We start from the raw sequence: 26,351 nt of genomic DNA on the forward strand, positions 1-26,351 counted from the left end.
CAAACAAGCATTTATAAACACAATAAATAGCACAGAAATCAATGGGCCCCAGGGGGGGACCAAACCATATACTAAAATAGTGGTATAAGAACCACGACAATTCTACAGGCAATGCCTAGGGCATTCAGGATCGCTGGCCCCTTAAGAATCCACCCACAGTTAAGAGGAAGGGGACCCACGGGAGGCGTGTGCAGTGCGAGAAGTTGCTATCGGGATCGCAATGTTAGCCTATGGAGAATGTCGCGGTTGAATAATTAAGGTTTAAGGACACTTCTAACAACAGTACAAAGTTAAGGCTTGAGACTTAAGGCTTTGGAGAGCCCACCACCACGGAAGTACCGAAGTACCACTGTTACCTGCCCCAGGGAAGCCGGGTGCATAGGTCGATTCTGGTGTCGGGTCGCGGGCTGATTTTCTATGGAAAAGGAGTCCAAACTGCTGCTAGCTGGAAGTGTCGTTGAAGTCGTGAAGATTAAAGTTGAAGAAAAGACAAAGATGAACCTGAAAGCAGAGGGGACAGAGTCTGGGTCACAGCACAGTGACCAGGGAGCTCACAGGAAGGAGCTCGTGGATGTCGGGTGCTTCAGGTGTGGAAGGTACAGCTGGGCTCTGCAGTCACAGGCTCCGGGAGGCTTCAAGGAAGGCCAGCTTCTGGAGGGCGACTGTCCCACGTCGGCTGAAGGTTGCTGCGGTGTTAGTGTCCCGATTGGATCCACTAAGCATTGGCAACCGCAACCCACGCAAGATGAACAAAGCAGCTGCTGGTGCAGACCCACGAGGTCTGAGGGTGCTCTCCTTTGCAGGGAGCGTAGAGCAGGCCTGGAGCAACCAGGGGAACTCTTGGAAAAGAAGATTGTCCTCCGTCAGGGCCCACAAGTCGAGAGACAAGGGACCGCGGAAGGCAGCAAAATGGAGTGCGTAAAAGGGCTCCCACGGGCCACCGGAGCGGGCCAGGGAGCTGAGAGTCGGCACAATTGCTGCTTGATGGTTGGCTCAAGAATGGGCCAAAGCACAACTTCCCCACTGGTCGGGGTCGTGTGCTGGACAAGAGGTGGCCGGTGTCTCGGGGTATGCGGGGATCTCGACACCCACGTGGTCCAGGGTGCTCAGACTTGCTGGGCACACTCACAGGACGCTGGGATGCACTGGAGACCCACCTCGAGGTTGCTGGAAGGCGTCGAAGGTCGTGAGAGCAACGAAGTTCCAACCGGGTATCTTGTAGTCTTTTAGGTGCCTGCCAAGCAGGGGGATAACTCCTTTATCCCAAGGGAGATTTCTTCAGTCAGCTGGGCAGCAGCTCGTCGAAGGTCAGTTCTGTGAAGTCCTGTACGAATCTAAGGCTCTAGGGCAAAGTTATTCCCATATATCCCCAAGATTAGGGGATGGTCCAAAAGAGAGCCTACCAATCAGAGTAGAGGCGGGAAAGGGTGGCTACACCCACTCCCCTTTGTGTGTTTCCCGCCTGGGCGAGGGGCAGGACGCCCCTGAACCGGTTCCAGGCGGTGTATGCAGAATTGGGGCTCTGCAGCTGCCTACGTGCAACTCTGAAAGGACATTTGGTGCACCCACCCTGTTCCAATCCACATATCCTGTCTGGGGAGGGGCTGGCACCTCCCTGCCACAGGAGCCCTATTGTCCAGATGGCGAGGCTGGGGTTTTCCCCAGCAACAGCCAGCCAGAGTCGTGTAGGTGGCGAACAGTAGCCATTTTGTGGTACATGTGCACTTTTAAATTGGTGTCCAAATTCTACCGCTTTTCCCATATCACCCTCCTAGCAAGGGGGAATCGTGCCCCCATGCCCATGGCTGGACTGGGGGTATGATTCCTTCATGTTTGACACCAAACACGATATGGTTCTGTGTAGCCATTCCTAAGTTACAGCGATGACGCAATAACTTATAATGCGGTTAAGAGTATATGGTATGGCTCCACTACAAACAACCCAGTAACGATTTTACGAAGGTTGCAGAGAGGTCCTACTCACGTAGGGGTCCCCCCTCACACATACCTCAGCACCCAGCCCTGTAGGATTACCAGGGCCTGCCATAGGGGTGACCTATGAGAGTATATGTGTTGTATGGTATGGGACATAGGGTACCTACATCCCTGTAAGGGGTGCTAACACCACCTTACCCAGACTACAGTAGTGGCCTGGTGGTGTCAGTTTGGGTGGCTGTCCCAGGGTGGCACAATAAGTGCTGCAGCCCTGGTAGGCCTACTGGGGGACCCATGCCCTGGGTACCTAGGGTACCATCTACAAGGGACTGGTAGGGCATGCCCAGCATCCAATTATGTTTGTACCTAGAGTACTCACAACAGTTTTAGGGAGAAAGCAGATAGGCTGGGGTCCTGGATAGCAGGATCCCAGCCAGACTAGTCAAAAACCACTTAACCAGGCAAAAAGTTGGGGGCAACCATTAGTCAGATTCCACTCTCCTACAGCTCCGTATCCCTCTTTGGTTTAAAAATAGTATCGTCAGAGCCCATTCCCCATTCAGAAGCTGAGTCCTCAGTAACCTGGACATTTTTAAGCCAGCTACTTTCTTCTTTTTGAATTGAGGTGTGTTTCCCTTTTTGTCTTTGGTCGATCTTCAGTCTTTCGTTCTGATCGCCCATCCCTCTCCGAGTTTTTTGATGAACCCTAAAAGGAATTAAAGGAAAAGTGTATCAGTATTGTGATACCTATCAGGTTTTCAAAATGTATCACTATTCCTAAGACTGTACCTCTTTTCAGAGAACTTCCGTTGGGGAGACCCACCCCTTGATCATGAATTATTTTCTGAATTATTCTTTTTAGAATTATAGTTTTCCTTTTTAGAAAAAGTGGATGCTTGCTTTGAGTTGTCCTCGTCGGGACTACCCGCCATTTGTGGCTTCCTGGCTTTGATGCCAAAATTCTCTCTACCTAATTCAGCATAGGTTTCTTCGATAAATTTTGGTAAATCTCGCTCCCTATTTCTAAGTGCTATTTCCCTTAGGCTGCTGAGTATGGCCACTGCTGCTGTCGCCCCCTTTATGTTGCTCAGCATGATTGCAGAGACTTGGGCAAAATTACCCATCAGTTTCATTCCCCAGCCCGTAGCAGGTACTGCCCCTTACTCATTCTGTATTTGTTTCAATACTTCTGGAACAACTGCTAAGGAAGGAGTACCGTGTATTTTGATGTAAACGGCAGCAAAGATTGTTCCACAAGTGGTACAATCCTCAATCGAGGGAATCATCCCCATTGGCAAGCAAATTATTAGCATTCCATGTTTTTTCTTGCGGACCCGTATGGGAAAAGACTGCTTCCAGCTGCGCTATTTTTTGTGCAATCCAGAACGGAATTTGCACCCCCTTGGAAGGAATTGTCCCGATTACTGATTTCAGTGTCTGTGGGTTAATTATAGACTTGGTCTGATGTGGACCAGCCGGAGCATTTCTCACAGGTTGGACTGTTAATGTTCGCATTGGCGGCACCATGTCGTGTAGTTCCTAGGAGTCCCCCAGGACCTACGTGTTTTGGGTGACCGAAACGGAGGGCTTGTTGTCCCAACCGCTTCCAGACACCCCCACAGGATATGTCAGCCATTAGACCAGCTAGCTCTATAGTGTCACCATCACCCCCCTGTATTCTACAGTAGTGTGGGTAGTCTCTGGCAACTACTGAACATGACAACCCTGATTCCTCAGGGATCGTGGCAAACAGTGCAGTACGTTTCGCTCAGACACTAATGCTTGCTTTCTCTTAGAAAACACACAGGATGGGGATTAGGACGTTTCAATAAGAATGTATTGGTTCAGAGACAGCCTGGCATAAAACATTTTGTCTGCGACAATCAGGAGACAGAAGCATACAAAAGAGATTGCTAGTATCCGCATAGTGAATAGTAGATACATTTCTACTATAGTGCTAATAAGATGAACAGAAACAGTTCAGATAAAAACAGTAGCACTTGCATAATCCTAAAATGCACGCCCGTGAGAAGCTGCGTTTCTGTTGCAGTAACCACCGCCAACTTTTTGCCAGACTACTGATGCACTTTTCATTTGATGTGCCCTGGGTCCCTGCCAATCAGGTTCCCAGGGCCGGTGTTCTTTCCACGAACCTAACCCAATTGGCATCTCTGGCCACAGGTCAGCTTCTGGTAAATGGTACCACAGGTAAACAGGGCACTGTGACCAGGGAAGACCTCCAAGGGCTGCAGCACTTATTGTGCCACACTTAGAGGCCCCGAACCTTTACACACACACATACACTGCCTTTGCAGGCTGCGTGTTTTGGTGCAGAACAAAGCGAAGATTCAACATGGCACACATACCTGTGTGCCATGCCCACAAACCACTGCCCTGGCATAGATCAGTCACCGCTCTAGCTGGGTGTCCTATACCAGTGGTGAGGGTACAGGTGCATGAGCCCTGTACCCCTACAGTGTCTAAGTCCATTCTTAGACATTGTAAGTGCAGTGCTGCCATTAAGAGTATATGGTGCTGGGAGCTTGTCATTACGAACTCCACAGCACCATAATGGCTACACTGAAAACTGAGAAGTTTGGTATCAAACTTTTCAGCACATTAAACCCACACTGATGCCAGTGTGGGATTTAATAGAGAATGCACACAGAGGGCATCTTAGAGATGCCCCCTGAAAAAAGACTAGCCTCTGATGGGTTGCCTGACTGGTACACACCAGCCTGCCACCACAAGACATGTTTCTGGGCCCCTTGGGTGGGAGCCTTCGCTCCCTGAGCCCAGAAACAAAGCCTTTCCTGGGCGGGGGTGTTCACAACTCCACCTTTCAGGAAGAGCCATCTGTAGCAGGGCAGTCTTTGTAATGCGACCCCCCAGCCTCTCCTGCTATCAGGAGCAGGCCCCCCCCGCTTCCTGTCTCCCCTCTTTTTCGGCGGGAAGACAGGTGGGGAAAAACTAGCCAGCCCAGAAGGTGTGCCCACCTCTGGCAACTCCACCCCTCAGGTGGGAAGGCGAGGTGAAGCCTACTCTTCAGTGCCCGCTATCTTGCAGATGGCACGCACTCCCCAATCAGGATTAGGGATTGTGCTCACTCCCCCACGTGGGGTGAGCACACCAAGGGTGTAGTCACCCTAAGGTCAGTAGCCAATTGGCTACTGACCTAGAGACCCCTAAAACACCCCCTAAATACAGTATTTAGGAGGGTAGTCCTGAACCAAGAATGCAGACCAGAAGAAACTACAAGAAAAGAAGGACAGAACAGCTGTGCCAAAGCTAACAAGATGAAGACGCCCACTGACTAGGCCCCAGCCCTACAGGCCTGTCTCCACCTCGAACCTGCTCCTGCAAAATCCCGGTGTGTCCTGCAGCCAGCAACCTCGAAAACCCCAGAGGAACTGCCTGCATTCAACCACAAAGACTGTCTCCCGTGAACACCGGATTTGTTCATCTGCAACCTCTGGCTCCGGCCGGTTACCGTGAATCCGCACCACTCTGCACCCGCCAACCACGGCCTGAGCTCCAGTGGGCAAACACCACGAGGAGGTCACCCCAGCGATCCTAACCAGAGATCCGGTGACCGATGACCTGCCTCAAACCTCCAGCCAATGCCTGCAGCCCAAATCCCGAAGGTCCCTCCAACCGCGGCCAGGAGCTGGTAGGAAGATCCGACCCCAAAAGGCACCCCTGCACCCGACGCCCCACGGCCTTGGGTGAGCCAACCGACGGTGCCTAACCAACCCCCAACTTACCTCTCAAAGCGGTGGTCACACCCAGAAGACCTTCGTCCCCAAGCCTGCAGTGCCTTTGCGAACCAGAGGTTCACCATAGCAAACCACAGGGCGCCCAATGTCGAAACAGCACCCTGCCCCCGGCCGCCCTAGTGCCGCTGAGGGTGCCCCTTTGGTGCTACTTGGTTTCCCCATTTGCCTTAAGCTTAAGTCCAGGAGCTTTGCACCCACAACCAAGTGGCCTGCTCGTCAGCAGCCACCAACCGGAGGCCCCCTATCCCCCATTGGATAACATTGGGCCTCAGCACTCTGCACCCGGCCGCCCTAGTATCGCTGAGGGTGTAACAAGAGTGCATCCCTGACCCTGGGGGACCCCTGAGTCTTACCCCAGAACCTCAACTCCCACAACTAAATACTTACCCTAAAACCGATAACACTATTTTCTCCATAGGATAACATTGAAAGTTTGGAGTTTGAAAACCTAAGGAAATTCTTTAAAATTTTACTATTTAACAAAAACGATTTTACTTACTTGTTTACAGGATATGTTCTAGTGTAGTATCCAGGTATACTACACGGAGTAAAAAAAGTAATCTAAAAAGTAACTTAACTGGTATTTTACTTAAAAGCCCATTCAAGTCTATGTATTGTATTTACAAAGCATTGCATTTCTTGGCAGCAATACTGTAAGTCAAAACAAAGTGCATATACTATTACAGTTCAAACTGTTTACTACTGTAAAGTGTTTATTGCTTACCTGTGCCAGGCTTGCTTGGTTCTAGAAAATAAAATAACTAAAAGAATATTTTTATACAAAAACAATTGGTCTGAAGATCAGTCTTTGAGTGTGTGAATTCATTTGCTGACTGAGTGTGTACAACAATGCTTAACACTGTCCTCTGATAAAGCCTTACTGCTTGACCACACTACCACAAATAGAGAGTGAGGTGCTATCTAACTTGACTTCTGCCTACATTTGGGGTTCCACTGGACTCTGTGCACACTATACCTTACTTTGGTGTAGTATATACAGAGCCAGCTTCCTATGGCGCTCTAAGTAATTTAATAAAATGTACCTAGACTAACCTAACCTGGATGTGTAGGTGTATATGCGTATAGATGTGTATAGATGTGTATCTGTTGCCAAGAAACCCCAAGGGATGAACCAGCCCCCTCACCTGATGGTTGGGAATGAAGGACCCAGTCTTTGCGTGGAGGATGACAACCCAAAACGGATGTCAGACCGCTGCTTGTCCGAAATTCGGCATGCAAGACCCCCGTCTCAGCTTGGAAGGAATTCTCCTCAAATTTGTAGGAGGGAATGAGGGTCTTTTATACTAAAGTGGTCACTCCAGGGTTTTTTCTAGAATATGTTTTTAAAACAACTATGGATGTTTTGAAAACAATCAAATGTTCTGAAAACAATCACCGATGCTTTTCTAAACAAGTGCGATAATGCACAGCTGGCTGTTGGGCAAAGATGAAAAAAAGTGGTGACCTTTATACAGCATAAATCTGCCGTGCCTGGGGAAATTTTTATGTACGTCACACACAGGGATTCAGATAGAAGATTGAGAGCCTAGTGTCAAAGAGACAGGAGCAAGGTATTAGGTACAAGGTCACCTGTTTAGAATAGTTATAGTTGTGTGGATGGGGTGATGCATGTAAAATGGGATATACGTCGATGAGACTATCCTAAAAGACATGACAATAGCAATTTAGAATACTACTTTACACATATTGTACAATCACAATGCTGTACAACACAGCTGAAATAAAACTAAACCAGTAGCTCTTACAGATGTGAGACCTATTGGTTTTGCCAATGCTTGTTCTTTTGAGTTAATGATCTGAATTGGAGGGACAAACACATGATTCGCAAGCTGAGATACAAATATGACACATGCAAGTGTGAATAACAGCAAAGCCAACCAATGATAAGCAATGAGTGGGCTTCCAAGCCCCTCTATGTTCTTGGTAAGAGACAAAATGCCTTGCAACCAACGGCTCATGCGCTGTTAGGTTCGACCAAAAAAAAAGGGGAGGGGGGGGGGGGGGGGGGGGGTGAACAACCAGTACATCAGCCTGACCGTACTGGCCTAAGTAGGACTGTATCTAATTTGGTAACCCGGTGGTGTTGGCTTTATGCAAGTGTGAAGATGTGGTTTTACTTTTGGGTACACTATATAAACATTGTTCACTCAAGGCCACACCAAGAAACTTCTCTGTTGTGTCTAATAGAGTGGAGACAAAAGCAGTGAGGTACAAATCATGCAATTAAAGTAGCTGTGATACCAACAAAGAGCTTGGTTACACATTATTAGACTCAACTGCTGTGGGGTGGTCTTCCCCTAACATTTTGCCTGCCTCCTCCACTTCTCTGACCTCGTTATTGCTGGTATTAGGACTGTGCTAAAATGCTTGTGCTTTCTCCCCTAAACATGGTAATAGTGATTCATCCCCAATTGGCATATTTAATTTACTTATAAGTCCCTAGTAAAGTGGTTTGCCCTGTATGCAGGGCCAATAATTTAAATGCTACTAGTGGGCCCGCATCTCACTTAATTAGCCCTGTAACCATGTCACAGGCCTGCCATTGCAGAATATGTGTGTGCAGTTTACACTGCCATGTCGACCTGGCAAAATAAACCTTTTGTCTGGCCCAAATCTTCTTTTTTTTATCATATAAGTCACTGCCAAGGTAGGCCCCGGACAACCCAGAGGGCAATGTATTTAAAAGGCAGGACATGTACTTTTACGTTTTACATGTCCTGGTAGTGAAAAACGTTGTCTTTTTTCACTACTGCAAGGCCTATCTCTCCCATAGGATAACATTGGGATTACCTTATTGCATTTTATAAGTGTAATGTCCAAGTGGGTAGAGACTAAACCTCCAAGTCTAGTGTCTCTAGAATCCTAATTTAAAATCCTAAATTATCGTGAAGTCAGATTTTAAATTACAACTTTAGAAATGTGGAATTTTCTTACTTTAGCCATTTGGTGCCTGCTGCCTGTCTCTGATCACATGTCTGAGGTGGCTGACAGCTGTGCTTTGTGTATTTCCCTTAGACAGCCACACACAATAAGAGTTTAGGAGTGATTTGATGGGCCATCCTGGCAGGATGAGAGGGAGGAGCTGGACACAACCGCACTTACACCTTAATAGGGTGTGTTATGTCCACACACAAAGGGCTGCAAACCTCCTTGTAGGGAGTCTAGAGTCAGGGCAGGACCTCTCTGCACTTCAAAGGCCTATCATTAGAGTCTCTCCTACTTCAAAGGCAGAACTGGGTACAAGTACTGGACCTCTGACACCACTACCTCAGTACACTTCTAAACCTGTGAAGCCTTTGCTAGGAAGGAGAACTGCTGTGCTGCTGAAGGGACTGCCACTCTGCTGGGCTTCTGTTTTGCTGAACCCCTGCCTTGCTGTGATGACCAGCTGCCCTCTTGCCTGGGAGAGGGGACTGGATCTGCATCACTTGAGCCCAAAGTGATGCCAAGGGCTAGCTGGCTGGCCTCCTGATCGCAAGTCTCAGGGACATAAAATACTTCCAACCAACCTGCTTCTGCATCTAAACTCTGCCATCTGTGAGTCTACCCTGTCAAGTGGTGCCACCCCAGCCCTAGACCCTTGGAAGTGGACCTAATGTATTTCTCCAGTGGAACAGACACATCCCTGACCATGACCGATGCATCTCCTTGGCTGAGCGGTGCTCCTTCAAGCAGAACCAACGCATCGCCATTGGTGCGTGGATTTGACCCACCGCAAACGACTCGCATCACCTTGGCATTCCACATTTTGGGACCAGCACATCACCTTCAGAACCGCCACTGCGCAACACTTTCACCGGTGCAATCTCCTCACATCCCTCGTTAATGAGAGACGTGACGACGACGACGTACCTTCACATCACATCTTCACTTCTCATAGGAACGGACGCATCATCTCCACTGTGCCTCGCATCCTCGACACCGGCCTTCGCATCGCAAGCCTCGTCAACAGAATCCTCAACGTCGACGCATCAGGACCTGGCACCAAAGCCTAGTAGCATCTCGGAACCAACTCATTGCCTCTGCTGTGCGACGCATCTTTATCGCTGATCCACATATTGCTGCACAACCAGGAATCAAGGCACTTTGGTTCAGCAGGCCTAACTGGGTCCCAGAAGCCAGAACGCTCTCCATCGTGGTCAGTCTGAACGTTTGACTTTGTCCCGGTCCAACGTGAAACTGCGTGCATGCCATCACCCAGGGGGATACCCCACTCCACACCGGTCTTGCGGAGAGACACGGCCAGCAGCAGGGAGAGCGGTAATCCCTGCCTAGAGCCACACTTGACTGGGATCGTCTACGAGACACAGGGGCCTGTCTTGATTTTGGCTGTGGGTTGCGTGTGTAGCAACTTAACCAGACCCAGGAATTTTTCCCCCAACCCGCAAAGGGCAGTAAATAGTAAGTCCCACACTCCAGGGTGTCAAACGCTTTCTCAAGGTTGAGAACCAGGCAACCTGGGTGCACCCAACTCTCTCTGGTGTAATGAGCCCCTCGGAAGAAACAGTGTATATTCAGCGATGTGCAGCGATCAAGCACAAAGCTATTTTGGTCTGTGTGCACTAACTGCGGTACCAGGGGAGCTAGTCTGCAAGCTAGTATATTGGCCAGCACCTTGTAATCTGTATTCAACAGCGCCAGAGGTCGATAGGAGCCTGGCAGCTCCGGGTCCCTGTCTGGCTTTATTGAGCAAGACCAGCAGCGACTTGCGAAGCGACTTTGGAAGGACAGACGACTCCTGCGCATTGTGATATGTTGACAGCAGGCGCGGGGCCAAGATCCTCTGGAACGCTTTCTAGTACTCAGCAGGGAAACTGTCAGGGCCGGGCGCCTTACTAGTTGCCGGTGCCTGTATGGCCTCCTGACCTCCAAGAGAGTGATCAGCTCCTCTAGTTCTGCCTGCTGTTTTGCCGATACTGCTGGCAGCAGCAGTGGGAGCAGATAGGAGTCTAGGTTTGAGGGCTCCACCTTAAGGACCAACTTGTACAGTTTGGCATAGTGGGCTGTGAACTCACGGTGTACATCATGTTGGCGAGTCAATAGGTGTCCGGACTCTGATCGCAGCATGAGGACCAGAGGTCGTGCATGCTCCTGCCTGATCAGTCTCTCTAGCAGTCTACCTGCTCTATCTGCTGCTGCATGGGTACATGCTGCGTGTACAGCATAATTTATGCATCGCAGCCTTTCCAGGACTTTGGCATGGTCATGCTTCAATTTATCTTGAGCATGTTAGGTATCCAGTTGCATTGGCTACATCTGACTGTAGTTGGATGAGGGCGTCGTTGATGCGTATGGCTTCTAGGTCTAATTGTCGGTGCGAGCTCCAATTAAGTCCCATGCATTGACCCCGGACCACCGCTTTGCACACATCTCACACGACACCCGCATCAGGGACCAAATCCTCATTTGGTTCATAATAATTTTCAATAGTAGTGGCTAATAAAGCTCTGAAGGGGAGGGGCCTCCAGTGCCTCAAATTGCAGCATCCACGTGCGGGCGACCTGTGCAGCCTGTTTATCAAACATCTGTACTATGTGGGGGTTGTGGTCCGAGTGTGTGCGGCCTAAATACTCTGCTCGGGTGCATTCGGCAAGAAGTGCTGCGCTTCCTTCAAATGGGCCAATACGCATGTGTAGTCAGCGCGGGTGAGAGTAGAGCGATTATAGGCACTGTGGCGGGTGCAATGTCCTCCATATGTCAGCGAGGCCCCAATGGCACATCCACTCCCCCAGGGCCTCGGCGTTTGATGTGGCAGCAGTAAGCTGTAGTGGTGGGAAGGGCCTGTCTAAGCTTGTGTCTAGTACCTCGTTGAGATCTCCCCCCAGTAATCAGGGGATATCACACCAGCGGGATAATATGCTAGAAAGCGTCTGCCAGAATGCTGCCTGGTCGGCATTTGGGGCATAGATGGACCCTAGAATAATCTGTCTCCCATTGAGTCTTCCTCGCAATAACACATATTGTCCATTAACGTCTATTTCTGTCTCTTCAAGCTTGTATGGAGTACCTAGATGAATCCAAATGAGGGCACCTCGAGCATAGGAGGAGTAGCCCATAGCCAATACTTGGCCTTCCACCTATGTTGAAGCTTACGAACCTCCAGCTGTGTTAAGTGCGTTTCCTGCAATAGTACTACGTGGGCGGCATAGCACTTTATGTAAGCGTATGTTTCATATCTACGCGCTGGTGTATGCATTCCTTTTACGTTCCAGGTAACTATGGTGGTAGGCGGCATAGAATACTAATGAAGAGTGGAACTTAAAATGAACAGAGGGACAAAGTGTGTCCGCCCACACTATGAACTGTGCCGAATGGCAAGTACCAGCTGTGTGCAGCGCGCTTCTTATCAGGGAGGTGAGCGGAGGCTGCTGGAGGAGGCAGGACCTGCGAGCGCCTGGGCCCTGTCTTAGCGTGTGGTTGGACCTGCTTCGGGCAGGCATCTTTTGATGTGGTGCATGTATTTCGAGCGCGGCCAAGGCCCACGGCTGTGGTCAAAGAGGGACAGTGACTCAGACATCAACCTGATACACGTGCATTGTGTGTGGGCACTGGTGGTGTGTATATTTATATGACCAAGCTTGGAATCATGCAGGAGCCTCTAGCTGTCATCATATTAAGTCATAAGCAGTTTGAGGAGTCACTGTTGGTAGTCTCTTTGAGTCATCACCAGGCAGCCACACCACGGATGAACTGTCCTCACTAAGAGAGCGTACCGAGGAGGCATCCAAGTCTCCAGCGACTCCAGAGTTCCATATCGTGGCCACCATCCTCAGGGCCTCGTGCCTCTCCTGCATCACCTGTTCCAGATCCGGGACTGGACGCTGTTGTGCCGGTGATTTTCTAGCCCTTCTGCGAGTCCATCTTTGGCTGCCCCGGGTGTTCGGGTGGTCTTGCAAGCGCCATCACACCTGCTCGGCAACGTTTGATTTACAGCTGCTTCCAGTCAGTTCCAGGCATCTTCAGCGGTGCTAACAAAAAAAAAAAAAAAAAAAGAGTAGAACCTTCTGCGACCACCTGCAGTCACGCAGGGAGTATTGGATATCAAGCTCTCTACTACGCCAGAAATGTGCTTCATTGTCTCTGCACTACCAGTGCATAGTCCGGAAAGAAGAGGACCGATGCGTTATCTACTTTGATTGTCTCTAACTTGCGTACTTCCGAGAGCAGTGTGTCCCGATCTTTGAAATTGAGCAGACGGAACAGGAAGGGCCACAGGCCAGCGCCTGGCAGCAGCCTATGGGCCCTTTCTACTGCAAAGAAGGGGGGATAGCGCATCCGCTGACATTAGGGTTCTCAGCCATTACTCAGAGTACACCAATGCATCCCGGCCTTCTGCGCCCTCAGGCAAGCCAACAACACCAACATTGTTGCGATGGGAGCAGCCCTCAGAGTTATCCACTCTGTGCTCCAGTGGATGCAGTTGCTCAGTGAGATCTCGTAACTCAGCAGACGTGGTCTTAAGGGCCTCCTCCAGCTCTGCCTCCATTTCGGGGACCCTCCCCGCTAACTTGCGGAAGTCTGCATGCAACAGTATGAAGTCAGACATGATCTTGTCAATGCGGCTCTCCAGGGACAAGCGGATCTGCAATTGCGAAGTCCCAATCTGATCAACCGCGTTGAGTACTGTGTCAAGTTTGGATTCCAGTGTGGAGGGCCCGGTAGGATCTGTTCCCTCCCAGTCCAGGCCAGATTGCTTGGGAGCCTCGCTTGGTGGCCTTGACTGGCTGTGTGGCTGCAGTGCCTGCTCCAAAGCGCTGCCTGCCCTAGCGCGCTTCCCGCTTGCTGAGTATTATCCTGTGAGAGCTGGTGTTGCAGGCGTCTGCGCTAAATCATCCAGCCACCTCAGAGTTGAGGGAGCAGCATTGCGACTCTACTTGCCGCCCCAGCAGAGGTTCATGTGATAGACCCCGGCTATCTGCCCTTAGCACGTTCGAGCTAGCCGAGTCTGTGCGTTTGGCGCTCTGCGCCCCTTGAGTACATTCGTGTGACTGGTCCTGATGGATGCACCAGCAGGGGTAGTCGCATTTTGGGGGTCCCGAGTAGCACCTCCCCTGACCAGTCTCTTTGTTGCCCCACAGGCGGTAACTACGGGACATCAGACAGCACTGGATTGTGGATCCTGCGTTCCTCAGGCACAGCGCACGCACCTGCTGCAGCCAAGCCTGGGCATGACACCACCCCCGAGCCCAGTCGGGTGTCCGCGTGCTCCAGTCAACTCTGATGTAGGGTAGTGCCCCACGAACCGCCCCCGGGACATAACCCTCCCTGCAACGCATCCAGAGGAGGTGAATAAATGATGCGCAAGCTCCTGTCTTCGTGCCTGTTGAGGTACACCGTGTAATGGGGTTTAAAGGATTGACCTGCAGGGGCAGCCGCAAGCGTGTGTGTCCGTGCAGCCCGGCCGCTGGCCAGTCTCTCCTTTGCCCCTCGGATATCAACCACGGGGCACCAGATAGTGCCTGATTGTGGGCTCTATGTCAGTGAGGTGCAGCCAATGTTCCTTCTGCGACCAGGCCTGGGCTCGACACAGCCCCGAGCCCAGTTGGATGCCTGCGTGTTCCTGCTAATTCAGGTACAGGGCCACGTTTCCACAGACCTCTCCCGGGACTCTCCCATCCCTGTGATGTGTCCCTGCGGGTGACCAACTGGTGTTCAAGCTTCTTCCGTGCCTGCTGGCACTGAGCGGCCGTTCGTCGCCTCCTCTGGGTGCCAGTCAGACCTTCCACTGGTCGGTGCCAGTATCTGCCTGGTTAGGCAGCGACTCGTCTCAGGGCCTCTGGGCCTACTGGCATCCTGCCAAGCGTGCCTCCTCTCTTGTTCGCCTGCCTCAGGAGAGCGCTGCTGGTGGGTGGGTCTGAGCTCGATGCAGCCCCCGGGTCCTACTAAGGCCACATCGGGAGGAGCATCTGCGCCTCTGGTGCCAGACTATGTAGTGTCCCAGCCTGCGTCGGCCGCTCAGGGTGCCTCCAACAGTGTACGGTGCGGCAGTGGGGGGGGGGGGGGGGGGCCCAAACGCTCCCCCTGCTCCTTAGAACCCGACTTTCACCTGCCTGTAGTCACTTTCCGCTCTCCACCTCACGGCTGCTGTTGACTACTCGCAGCAGCTGTGGCACCTTGGCTGAGGCAGGGGGCGGTTCGACCATGCTAGCTTCTCTACTTGCCTCACTAAGGTGGCAGCGAGTCACTTCACCCGTGTCTCCAACACTGGTAGCCTATAGGGTCCGGGCCGCGATAGGTCTCAAGGTTGACTGCCTACACAGTGCGCGCTGTTGTCTGCTGCACTGGGAGCTTACTTTTGCAGGGAGTTTATGCCTGCAGACGAAGGATTGCGGCGGATAAGCAGACCCCAAGCACAGAGCTGTTTCAAAGTACGCCCGCCATCTTGGCTGGCAAGCCACGCCCTCCGTTGCTTGCTCCTATGACCACCTACCTGTTCCAGATTCTGTAGGGCTTCCTATCGAGCACCACTATTATTGGGGAGGATTTTAATGCGGTCTCTGATTCAGAGATAGATTCCACGGGCAGTCGTCAATATCGCTCCCGCCAGCTTAGGGCCTGGATCAAATTCCTTGGGTTTTGTGATGCATGAAGAACGGGGCACCTCCACATTGCTGCGTACACCCTCACTTAAGCAGCCAACAAGACATTGTCACATATTGACTTTCTGCTCCTTCCGGCCACAGTTTACTTGAAATGTGCTGGGTTGACATCATTCCACAGTGGGGACTCTCCGACCATGCACCCCTTATTTTGCAAATGGAATTCTCGGAGCCTGCTAGGTGGCTCATGCAGCGCCTTAATGCATGGCAAGTGACCAATAATGACTGTTCCTACTATGTAGAGACTGAGCTGCAGGCTTACTTCAGGACTAATCAGGGGTCCGTGTCCTCTGCTGGCACCATCTCGGCAACCAGTAAACTCTTGATCAGGGGTCTAGTGAAAGGATACATCCGGGGAAAGGAGAGGAAAAGGCTTGCACACATTATGACTCTTGAGACTCGAACCCTTGCTTTGGAGCGTGGAGTTCTTGTTGGAATGTAGGATGTGCTTCTTCACGAATTAGCAGTGGTACAAGCAACACTGACAGGTCTGCCTGAAGGAGGCCCAGCTATGTTGGAGGGCCACAATCGGGCAAGTCTACAACCATGGGGACTAGTCTGGGAAGCTCCTTTACTGGTTGGCAACTAGAGAAGTGGCCTCCAGAGTGAGAACGCCTATTAAAGACGCAGAGGGTTGCCTCAGAACCCACAATCCTGGCATTCTATGGGTGTTCACCAACTTCTACTGTGAGCTGTATGCCCCTAGGCCCTGACCTTCTCAGGAGTTGGCACACCTGCTGCAGGTTGAGATCCCTCTCCCGTCGATCCTCCACTCGCTGCACTCATTAAGCACCACGTCTCCAGAAACAGACAAATATCATATGCAACAATGAGCTGGCCCCATTCCACCTCAGATAACAACTTGGATACCCCAGTTACATCCCAAGATGCAATTTTTATCAATGGCGGATAAGGCGAACGAGATTCTTTCGAGGATTGGGAGTTTATACCACCATTATAATTCTCCTCCGTTCTAACATTATGGGAATTATTCACTTGTCAGGGCTCCTGTTCCAACAAATGTTCACAGTTGAACCCAAGATGAATGCCCTCAACCTTATGGAAGGAACTAGACAATAATTGAGATGTAATTAAATGATTTTGCAAGTCCTCCCCAAGAATCCTTGTATCTCCGACACAGCATAGAGGATCCTCAGGACTCAGTAAAGGGAAATTCTTGCTAGTCCCTCTCCCATCGTCCCCCACCTTCTCACCAACCCCACATCTGAGCGATGCAGGAAATGTAGTCGTGGCTCGATATTTAATCAGCATGCCAGTATTTGTGCCAGATACGCTTTGGGAGTCACAGGCCGTGGCACTCTCTACCAGATCACCCTGTCGTGTTATTCATCCAGGGATGATATCCTTTCTGCACTTACTGATGATAGAGTAGCAGTGCCTGACCTTTCGAAACAAACAGGTGACTTTATTAATTAATAAATCATTATTTTCCTTGCTTCCTGGAATCATCTTGGGGATCTGCATGAGGTAAACTTTGGCTTTGATGTCCCCTGCCTTTCTAGGGATATAGAAACAATTCTGAATTATTTCACTGGTATATAACATACGGGAACTCTCGACAGGGGGAATCACTTGGACCTATTGATCCCCCACACCCTGGGCCTGCACTTGCAACTTTCTCCAGCAAACCCGTCCTAGCTGGACTGAAAACTCATCCGCCTGCATTAATGCATAAGCAGTGACAAGGAACAAACAAAGCATGAGGGGTTGAGTAGAGTTAACCAGTAATGGCTGCTTTGGGGGAGCTGTGGGGTACAAAGAATTGAAATCCTTATACATAATAGAGGACCCAGAACTCTTACCTCCTTGCCTCCCTGGTCGACCCGACACCTGTCCTCTGCTTTTGCTCCCATCAAGGTTCTCCAATATATGGAGAGCCTTGACCTGATCCCTCTGCTCCCCAATTACCCCCATCAAGTTCTGCAGCACAAAAAAAATCCCTGATTTAGATGGACTGCACAGTTCAGGTTGAGGTCTCTCCATTGTAGCATCTTCTAAAGAAAGAGCAGGAGGGAGGGGGGGGGGGTTGTTGGGCGTTTCCCTCAAAAAGGGATTGCTGACACAGGACTTGGGTCTTTTACATATTCAAGGGATATGCTCTGAAGACTCTACTGAAGTAGGATTACTGCTTTTACTTCCCAGGTGAGGATTATAATTGATAATATCTGAACATTCTGATATATGAATATTAATCCAGTCTATGGCACAGTTACCTCCTGCTGAAATTGAAGGTTTCATGTCTCTTGAAGCCCTCAATGTCCCAATCCACAGCCATTCATTTAACTAGTCTATATATAACAAGTAAATAACTGTTTGAGCACCCAGATGCAGAATGTCATAAGGTTGTAATGAAACCAACCAGCCCATCTACCACAACTAGAAAATACAATTGCCTTGCCAAACTTCTCCCACTCCAAAAGAAAACTTATAGAAGAATAAAGTCCTTGCCTTCCTAGGAACACACATCAATAACAGTGGCAGAGAGTGTCCCAAATCTTCCTCATCACTCTGACAGAAACTGCACAAACCTGTTACATGATAGCATCTCCCCAACAGACTCTCCTCACTTTAAAGCTTGGCATTGAAAACAAGAGCAAAAAAGATACCGAAATTGACGAAACTGGGGCTGGAACTGAAAAACAGTGCAAGTCAGACCTGTACTGAGCTAGATTACCTAATTTCAAGCCTTTTCAGCTCATAGAAGCTTAACCCCTTCGCTGCGGCGGAATTTCCGCCGCGGCGCGGGGGGGGGGGGGGGGGGGGGGGGGGTTTGGGGGCACTGCGGTGGCGCCGTGCTCATGACGGAACCACTCCGTCATGAGTCTTGGTTGAGCTGTGCTAATGACGGAGTGGTTCCGTCATGACTCCGCCCACGGCGCTAATCGCCCGCACAGGCGGGGAATTAGCGCCGCGTGGGCGGAGCGGCCGCCAACGGCCGCAGCATGACGGAACCACTCCGTCATGAGCACACGGCACCCGTGGCTCATGACGGAGTGGTTCCGTCATGAGCAGGGAAGGGGTTAAAGAACAGATAAAGAGATGATGGCTGAAACAGAACCAAGGAGCATCGTTTACAGTCAAACTCAGTCACTTAAAAAAGTACCTGGCTGTAGGTCAAAATAAGTTCCCAGCATGAAAAATGAACAATTTGAAGAGCCAAGAGGGGTGGCCCTGCCTTGCCTCTTCTTGACGCTGACGGGCTCGCACATGGACTCTGCTTTGCCCGTACGCATCCTGCGCGGCTATATATCGCTTGCACAGGTGAAGGAAATCCCAAGGGCCGCCTCCTGAGGTCATTGCACGGTGTAACTCGAAGTCCCCTCCACACAAATAAAGCCGATGAACCCCCATTAGCAAATATTCAAAAAGTACAATAAGAAGAAGAGCAACAGTCTGCCCCATAATCCATTTGATTCTTTTTGTTTTTTTTATAGTTTGCTTTTGGTTGGGTGGGTCATCCATTTCATGGTTGGTTAGATGAAGCCATTTGTGTTTCGGTTAGGTTTAGTGATGAAGGATCAAGTAATTCTTTTTTTCCAGACTAGAGCCAGTCAATGATCTCTGAAGTACTTATTTTGCCAGCCCAACAACGTTTTATTTGCTGGTTTACTGCTTTTTATTTAGAAATTGTTTGCTGTTTGGATCCCCTATCCTGTATGCTATTAACTGATCCCCTTGCACGCTCTTTGGTTTTACTCAGCAGTCATACCAACATGTTCTTAGGTTTACTGCTTTTTTAATTACAAAATTAAGACAAACACGCATAGGCTTTCTTAAAAATGGGAAAAAAATACTGGTCCTTTGGCCAAAGTATCTTCTGCAATATTTTACTATATATCGCTTTTAGCTTATCGGCTCACAACACGAAATTCATCTTTTCTTTCCTATGAGGTATAGCTTAACTTTGTTATTACAGTGTGTTCACACAACCTAAAGACGACACAACATCTGTGGTGTGAAAATGCAGGCCTACCAGTGTCACCCGATTTACATATGCTTCGCTCACTTTCTGCTGTATGAATAATCAAAGAGGGATTAAGCAAGAAGGGTGCGAGTTCACAAATTTGAGTCTGGTATGGGTATTGTGTGTAATAAAAAGGAGTTTACGGGCAATAGGATATTTAATAAGTGAAAAAAAACCTTTCAGATGGAGATCATAAATGCCAATGGCCACCCTGGACAACTTTATCCGATTATAAACATTTATTTCACCAATAAGCCCTTTGCTATTTGTTTCAACCTATCTGCCGGAAAGGTTTTTAATGGGATCAACTCTGACATTGGACTGATCAAAGGAACTACTAGATGTCACTCACTCATTATAATAAACAGTGTTTCCCTCTGCTTTTTCATAAACAGGAAAATGATGATTTTCACATTGGGCAAATTGTACAAGTGATAACTACAGAAGACAACATATCGCCACTTGTGGAAGAGTCTTTACTAACCTGTACTGTAGGTGTACACCTCGTCCCATGGGAAGGAGCTCCAGGATATGAAATCCAAATTTATATCCAGACTGTCCAAGTTGTGTTCCTAAAGCATGTCAGAAAGAGACGGGAAGTCAATGTATTGCAGATGAAGGATTGGAATAATCAATGTATGAAATTGGGCTATTAGTTGCGAAGAATGGAAGCCCTTCACAAGTAATAAAGTCCGCAATTGTCTTATTACTGGGAACCAAGTACTCCAATGTAGCACTTTACTCTCTCAAGGTAGCTAAGCAGAGCAGTCCAAGGCCTTCTCAGGGGAGGTGGTATGGGCTAGCAATCCCAATCTTTTTGCACACAAAAACACTACTCAAATTGTCCAGCCAGTGCTTTTTCTTTTAGAAAGGAAAAGTACTTTTGTGACTGCCTTATACAACATTACATCCCTAGTGGGTCCTGAACCCCATAATCACAATACCCCCCCCCCACCTATACCAGATGCAACATCACAATGTAAAGGGATGTCACTTTAAATAAGGCCAGCCTACTTGCAGTGTCAGGGGAACACCACATTAATAAAGAGAACGCCAAGTCATATCATTCTTTGTCAATGTAACAATATGTAAGCATTTTTGGTATATATAAGGTATGCCCTGACAAAGTCAGTAGGAATCACTACATTCACAGAATCGTCACATCATGCTTAAACCTCATTAAAATAAATTAGCACAGAATTAATTCTCAATAGCATCGATAATAAACTTGATAAATGTTCATTGCTTAACCCCCTCTGTACCGAGGACATAACGATTAAGTCCTCAGCTGTGGCGCTGGTTTGCGAGGACGTAACCATTACATCCTCCGCACACAACCGCCGGATTTCATTATTTTTTTGCCTCTGTAGGTGGGGAAGAGCTTCCCCAACCACCGAGGTAATGTTTTGTTTTTCAATGTAATGACGATCGTGCGAATGCAGAGGATTCTGGGTAAGAAAACATTAAGGGATCCACTCAAAGTACACCTCCCTGGGCTCCTCCGGGTATCTAGTTTTCAGAAATGTCTGGGTCTGGTAAGTTTCCCTAGATGGCCGTCGAGCCCGGGTCCAAAAACGCAGGTGACTCCCCTGCAAAACCATGTTTAGTGACAAATAATTCTGATGTCTCCACAATAAGTTTTGGGTAATTTCCAGCTGCAGGCACTAGGCTTACCCATACAAGTGATGTACCATTTTTATCAGGAGACTTGGGGGAATGCTGGATGGGTGGAGGTTTGTGGCTCCCCACAGATTACAGAACTTTCCATCATAGAGAGGTGTTTTTTTTGTTTTTTTTTAATAAAGTTCGATGTTTGCAAGGGATTCTGGGTAACAGAACCTGGTGAGAGCCACACAAGTCACCCAATCCCAGAGTCTCCTTGTGGTCTAGTTTTCCCAAATCTACAGGTTTGCAATGTTTCCCGGTGCCGGCTGAACTAGGGCCCAAAATCCACAGCTAGGCACATAGCAAAAAAAGTGCCAGTTTTCACTGGTAAAATATGGTGTCTATGTTGCGTTTTGGGCCGTTTCCAGTCGAAGGCACTAGGCCTACCCACACAAGTGAGGTACCGTTTTTATCAGCAGACCTTAGGGAGAACAGAAAAGTAGAACAAGTGTTATTATCGTTTGTGTCTCTATGCATTTCTGCCTTCCAAATGTAAGACAGGGTGTAAAAAAATAAGTCATTTTGAACAATACCCTCTAATTCGCATACTATATAGGTACCCACAAATTCAGAGATTCACAAATAACCACTGCTTCTAGACTCCATATCTTGTTCCCATTTCAGATATACATAGGATTTATTGATAGCTATTTTTCAGTCTCTATATTTTAACAAATTAATTTACACCATGAAAAACCAAATCAAGGTGCAACTCCGTTATTGGCTCTGGATACTTCGGGTTCTTGGTGTACCTGAAAGCCTTATATCTCCGTAACCAGAAGAGTCCAGTGGATGCAACGGTATATAGCTTTCAAAAATCTACCATAGTTAGAAGAAGTTACAGGTGAAAATGTAGGCACAAATGGCTGTTTTTTTCAACTACATTTTAATATTTTTTATTTCAACTGTTACTTTCTATAGGAAAACCTTGAAGGATCTACACAAATGATCCCTTGCTGAATTCAGAATTTTGTCTACTTTTCAGAAATGTATAGTTATTCGGGATCCATTATTGGATTCACACCAATTTCTAATACTAACTGGAAGGAGCTTGAAACCACAAAAAAATAGTAAAAATAGTCTATGTCCCAGTAGGATGCCAAAACTGTCTGCCTCCTCCTGAAAGCTGGGAAGATGAGGATTTTAGCACCACAAACCCTTTGTTGATGCCATTCGCAGGGAAAAAAACAGATGCTTTAATCTGCAGCACTTTTTTCCCCATTTTGCCCAAAACCCTCAAAATGTTGCTGCATTTTGCCTAATTTCTCGACCCCCTCCAGGGGTATCTGCAAACCCTGGGTACCTTTAGTCCTCAGCATGTTGGAAGAAAAGGACGCCAACTTTCCATGGATACGTTATGTGGACCATAAGTTATAGGGGCCGAAGCGCAAACTACCCCAAATAGCCCCCCCAAAAAAAAGGAGAATGGCACAAGGGGGAGAGAAGGCCTGGCAGCGAAGGGGTTTATTATATTAACGTCAATAAAGCATTTGGGTCCGAGTCTTCCTTCACAATCTAGCGGCCACAGAATTCATCCACTGAACAAACCACAAGCGGTCTACGCATTCGGGAGCAATAGCTCCAACTCCTGTGGTGCTTGAAGCTGAGTGAAACCTCTCCCTGGGTCAAACTTCTAGAGCCCCAGGAGACATAGGACTAGAATTGTTGTAACATACACACATAGTGCTGCTTTCAGTTGCAGTACTTCATTTGGTAAATGTTGGCGATATCCCTGTCCCTCCTTGGGGCACTATCACCAACTAGAGGCAGTTTTCAGCTCCCTCATGGGGTATTATGAGGCACAGTAGGCCTGAATTTCTAAATAAGTGAACAGCCCTGCTGCTTTGTATATTTTCACTGCAGTCAGTTCAACTGTATTCAGTTTCAATTTGTAAAACTATAAAAGTTATCAATACATCAAAATTTCATAAAATATAACCACCATTCATCACATTTAAATTACATTCCACAGTGGTCCAAAGTAATCCACAACATAAGGTGCAAAGTTAGATACAAATGATCTTAACCCTTGATTTAAAAGCCCAACAGCAAAGTTAATTTATCCCAGGGTTTTTACTGGGGTATATGTCTCTTAAAGATAGACATAAACCCTGACCCTTGTTAGCATTTAATCAAGACAGGCCCTAGACTTCACCATGGATTTCAGGTAACCAAGGACAAAAAAGATACATTCTTCCTTCAACAGTTGTAAATACAGGAGAGCTGGGCGAGCATGCTTAAAATGCATCCTCTTTAAAATCGGGACAAAAAAAAAAAAGAACTTCAGAGGGACCTCATAAAATTTGCAAAATAATACCAAGTGTAGCAAATTCTGTGGAGACACACGTCGCAGCCACAGGGTGCTAACAACTGACCTCTACTATGTCTCCTAGGTATGGCAAGCAGGAGGTGAGAAAGATCAAGGCGAAACCTGGTTAGTAAAAAACGTTTATAAATACTTAAAAACCCCAGGAGGTAAGGCTCAGCTAATGATGTAGTCTTTAGCATTAAAAATTTGCGGACGCTAGGTTTCCACAATTCTAGCTCTTCCCTCTCCAGGTTCCTTAAGCTGCTAAAGGACTCCCTTATTAACCCCACATCCTTTTTAGTTATTTGCTTAGGGTTGGTGTACAATTCGACTCGTCCTAACCTTTCAAAACTACTCTTACTATATCTGAGCCAAGGTATACGGAGCACATAATCATGGGTCATACACTCCTAAAATTGACTGGCTCAACGTTAATCCCTCACTCGACCAAATTTTTAACCAGAAGGTTAGGGGATGGAGTGCCAAGATGTCAATTAAATAAGGCACCCTCAGTTCTTCGTGCACCACCATGTTGGACAAGCCACGAGGAACACCCAATAAGCACTTAAAGAAAGTGTTCTCGGATACCTGTAAATCATCTATGGTAACATGCCCCCATATTTCGCTGCCATAAGAAGCTATCGCTACGCTCTTGGCTTGGTTGATCTTTAGCAGCGCTGCAAAAGGTCTATTTCCAAGTTTAGAGGCAAAATTAAAAATGGCCGCATTCACCCGCACCTGGTCCCCCTTCTTTAAGAGGGCCCCATTTCATTTGGTCATCCAATACGACCCCCAAATACGAGAAAATGTCTGTACGCGGTACCTTAGCCGAACCTTCCCTGACTTGAAAAGAGTTTTTGGGGCGAATACCCACCTGCATAACATAGGATTTAGAGTCATTTATAGATAAATCCCAATCCGACATAAAGATGGAAAAGGCATCAAGCAGGGTATGTAGCCCCCTAGCGGTCCTAGATATAAGGACTGCGTCATCCGCATGGAGTAGTACAGGGAGGCCACGTCGGCCTACGTGCGGATAATCTACCCCTCTTAATAAAAGGGATTTATCCAAATCATTGATTTAAAGGTTAAACATGAAAGGAGCCAAGATACACCCTTGGCGTACACCTCTTCTTATATCAAAGTTTCGTGACACGTAAATCCTGCGATAATCTAACATTGGCCTTGGTTCCAGGGTGAAGGTCCTCTAAAAAATAGACATGATTCCGGTCTACCCCAATGTCTGTCATGGACTGCCACAGTTTGGTCCTATTCACGTGATCAAACACGGAAGACAAGTGAATAAATGCTAAATAAATGGTGCCCGAACGTGCAACCGTGTATTTGTTAAGAATCATAGTGAGGTTAAGGCACTGAGCCACCGTGGACTGGCCTGGGCGGAACCCGTACTATACATTTGATAATATGTCATGTTCCTCTGCCCAGCAATTCAACCCATCTAAAAGCATTCGGCCCACCACCTTAACCACCGAGTCCCAACAGCGAAATCTGTCTATAACAATGTGTTGTCACGGTCACCCGTTTTGAAAACTGGCACTATAGTCGAAGTAGCCCAGGACTCAGGGCATCCAGTCCTTGCTGCAGCATTAATCACAGCAGCAAGGACCGGAGCCCAAAAGGTAGGGTCAGATTTAAAAAGGTCCGGAGGGGTCGCGTCGGGTCCCGAGGCTTTGTTGCTTGTCAACCCGGCGATACCCTCCTCGACCTCCCCCAAGCTAAAGGTCAGATCCCGAGTGGCTTACTCCCGACCTGACTGACTGGTTAACTCAGATGGGCTTTCAAACATGGTAATGTGTGCACCTATTGCACTGCCTTCATCATGCTCTAAAAATGGGCTGTAAATAATGCTCCAGAATCTAGAGCTATTCCTCGGGATGCTTGCCTCAATCAACCCCCTCCACGCTTCCTTCAGAACAGACTTGCGTTTGGCCAGTTTCAATTTATAATCTTTATGACACACTCTGACCAGGGTCTGATTTCTTGGACTTCTGTTCAAGGCTTCCCGCAGCTTTCATGCCACCAGCGAGCAAGTGGAGTCAAACCACCTAGGGGTCGGGATGACTGTACTGCGGGCCGGGACATTTAAAAGGTCACCTACTTTAACAGAGATAATATTAAAAGCACTGATAACCTGCCCCGGAGATGTATGCGATGAAGTAAATAGAGCTAATTCACTGGCACATATTTCTGTTACCGACTTGTAAAAAGCATACGGGGAAATCTGTGTCCACTTTAACCGTCTTCTCCGTCTGTTGGTCTCACTGACCCATTTTGCTTGACTACTCTTTTGCATGTCAATAAAGATCCACAAAATTCAACGCACAGAGGGTTATGGTCACTAGAGGCACTTTCTTGTATGGTAAAACCTAGAAATGAAGATTGTGAAGACGATTAAATTAATATACAATCGATAAATGTGCCACCACCCCTCACTTTAAAAGAAGGAAAGGCTGCCAATTAGTGACATAAGGGACATTAAATCAAATTCGTGAAGGAGATCATTCAGAACATCCCTCTGATCAGAATGTTCAAAATGAATCCCCCCTCAAACGTGGGCAACCTAGGTCAGCCAATATTGAAGCCCTGGGGTCTCCACATGGGTGGATGTTAAAGTCCCCTGCAATCATGAGGTTTTGGAGGACAGCTGAACAGTGTTGCCTTTTGAAATATCTTAACAGGGTAATATTACACACACCATTAATGCACGATACAGAATTGTAAACGTTAATAAGACCCAATTTGTTTGACCCCTTTCTTTATACCAGAGACTGTATGAATACGCTTGTTGTAGGTAAGACCTGTATCTGGCAATCACATGCTAAAGAAATATAAATAACAAGACCACCCTTTGGTCTGCCAGCAGTAGAAGGGGAGGCCGGAACAAAGAAGGACTTATATCCCTCCAAGAATAAGCTACAATCCGCCAACCATGTTCCCTGCAAACAATCACATGAAATAGTTTCACAAATGCAGTCCACAACGGGTCTGAAAACGTATTGGCCAGACCTCCAACATTCCAGGATATAACATTATTGTCATAA

General features: G+C 48.1%; 1 protein-coding gene across 1 annotated transcript in view; it reads right to left on the bottom strand.

Moving 5' to 3' along the window:
* Window positions 1–26,351, bottom strand: part of ATF6 (activating transcription factor 6) — a 740,128-nt gene that overhangs the window by 598,428 nt on the left and 115,349 nt on the right. Inside the window, exon 4 of the mRNA XM_085654834.1 lies at window positions 19,801–19,888. Coding sequence (XP_085510960.1) covers window positions 19,801–19,888 — 88 coding nt within the window. The remainder of the gene's footprint in view (window positions 1–19,800; window positions 19,889–26,351) is intronic.

Source organism: Triturus cristatus, chromosome 4_1 (assembly GCF_964204655.1).
Source record: "Triturus cristatus chromosome 4_1, aTriCri1.1, whole genome shotgun sequence".
NCBI classification, from domain to species: Eukaryota; Metazoa; Chordata; class Amphibia; order Caudata; family Salamandridae; genus Triturus; species Triturus cristatus.